This window comes from Triticum aestivum, chromosome 3A (genome assembly GCF_018294505.1).
Source record: "Triticum aestivum cultivar Chinese Spring chromosome 3A, IWGSC CS RefSeq v2.1, whole genome shotgun sequence".
NCBI lineage: Eukaryota > Viridiplantae > Streptophyta > Magnoliopsida > Poales > Poaceae > Triticum > Triticum aestivum.
Window position 1 is genome coordinate 697,641,708 of NC_057800.1, and position 1,443 is coordinate 697,643,150.

General features: G+C 45.5%; 1 protein-coding gene across 1 annotated transcript; it reads left to right on the plus strand.

Annotated features, from left to right (window-relative positions):
* Positions 1–389: 389 nt before the first annotated feature.
* On the plus strand, positions 390–1,016 carry LOC123059216 (putative glutaredoxin-C2). Its single transcript, XM_044481834.1, has one exon. The coding sequence runs from the start codon at positions 449–451 to the stop codon at positions 761–763; it is 315 nt and encodes a 104-aa protein (XP_044337769.1). The 5' UTR covers positions 390–448; the 3' UTR covers positions 764–1,016.
* Positions 1,017–1,443: the final 427 nt, after the last annotated feature.

Consider the following 1,443-nt stretch of genomic DNA (forward strand, 5'->3'; position numbering starts at 1 on the left):
AAATTGCAATATGGGCCTAGAGCCCATCTCAGATTTCAGCAATCGATACCATGGATCTTTTTTCTATATATGATACCTAAAGTCCAGGTTATCTTGAATCCTATTCATCTTCGTTTTTCACTTATCGAAAACATTGTAAAATAATATTAAAGATTAACCACATTCCTAGCGATACCTAACTGTATGAAATTTTGCCCCTCCCAAAGGTAAAGGTTACAAGTGGTGCTAGAAAAGAACCTTTTCACACAGGATATATGTTATCCCTAATTTTCCACACGCCAGTGTTTACCTTACACCTCGATTAAGCACTTCCTCTTACCCCCCAGCCATCTATAAATGTTGGGTCATCACCATCACAAAGCTGCAAGAAGCAACAGCCTACAGCTAGCTCAAGTGAAGTGAGCTGATCGATTGAGATACAGAGGAGAGATAGCTAGGCAATTCAGCAATGGCGGAGAGGGTGACCGCGATTGCGTCGCAGGGCACAGTGGTGATCTTTGGGGCGAGCTGCTGCTGCATGTCCCACACCATGACGAGGCTCTTTGCGGAGCTGGGTGTTAGCTCTACGGTGCACGAGCTGGACAAGGACCCCCAGAGGGAGGACCTGGAGAGGGCGCTCGCTGGCATGGTGGGCCAGAGCCCGGCGGTGCCGGCAGTATTCATCCGTGGCGCGCTTGTCGGTGGCACCAGGCAGGTCATGCAGCTGCATCTCGGCGGCCATCTCGTGCCGCTGCTCCGCCAAGCTGGTGCCCTGTGGTCCTGAGGCATTATTAATAATAATGGCTGATGCGTACTTGCATAGTAATCTACGTGTGATCATAACCTCAAAAGCTGTAGCTAGTGATCGACAATACAGTGTGTGCCGCTACTTAATGTTGAACAATGCTTCTCGCCGGACATTGAACCCAACTCTCAGGCTTCTTGCCAGATAGATATCTGTCTCACTATGATGATCTGGCAAGAAATATAGGACATGATTGTTAGGAATCATCCCCCGTGTTTGATCTTTGTGATATCTTCACTGGCTATGTTTCTGATAAGGTTTGATTGCATCTCCTCTGACCAATGTGTGCTATTTCACTGTGTTTAATTCCTCTCCTTAGTTTCAAAAAGGTGTTTGCATGCATAGTACTTGTTATTACCTTCGAAACAACGTTTTCAATTATATCTGCAATTTGGCATGTACTGGTTACAGAATTGATTAGCAGTTACTAAGCTTAGCAATGCGAATGTGTAGAGTTTGTATCACTGACTCACAGTTGTAGAACACTAGGTCATGCAGTCATGTGAGTTTGATCTCAAGAGCCTCTGTTCATGACAACAGAAGAGCCTGGAGCTTATACACAAGTGTACTGCCAGATATCCAACAGAACTGCGCCAAATCTTGTAAGCCTGACTTGCCAGTAATGCAGATTTTATCATAGCGATCAGTAATGCCAAAAA

Excerpts from the sequence above, each read along its gene's own strand:
- LOC123059216 (XM_044481834.1), top strand. The coding sequence starts at position 449 with ATGGCGGAGAGGGTGACCGCGATTGCGTCGCAGGGCACAGTGGTGATC.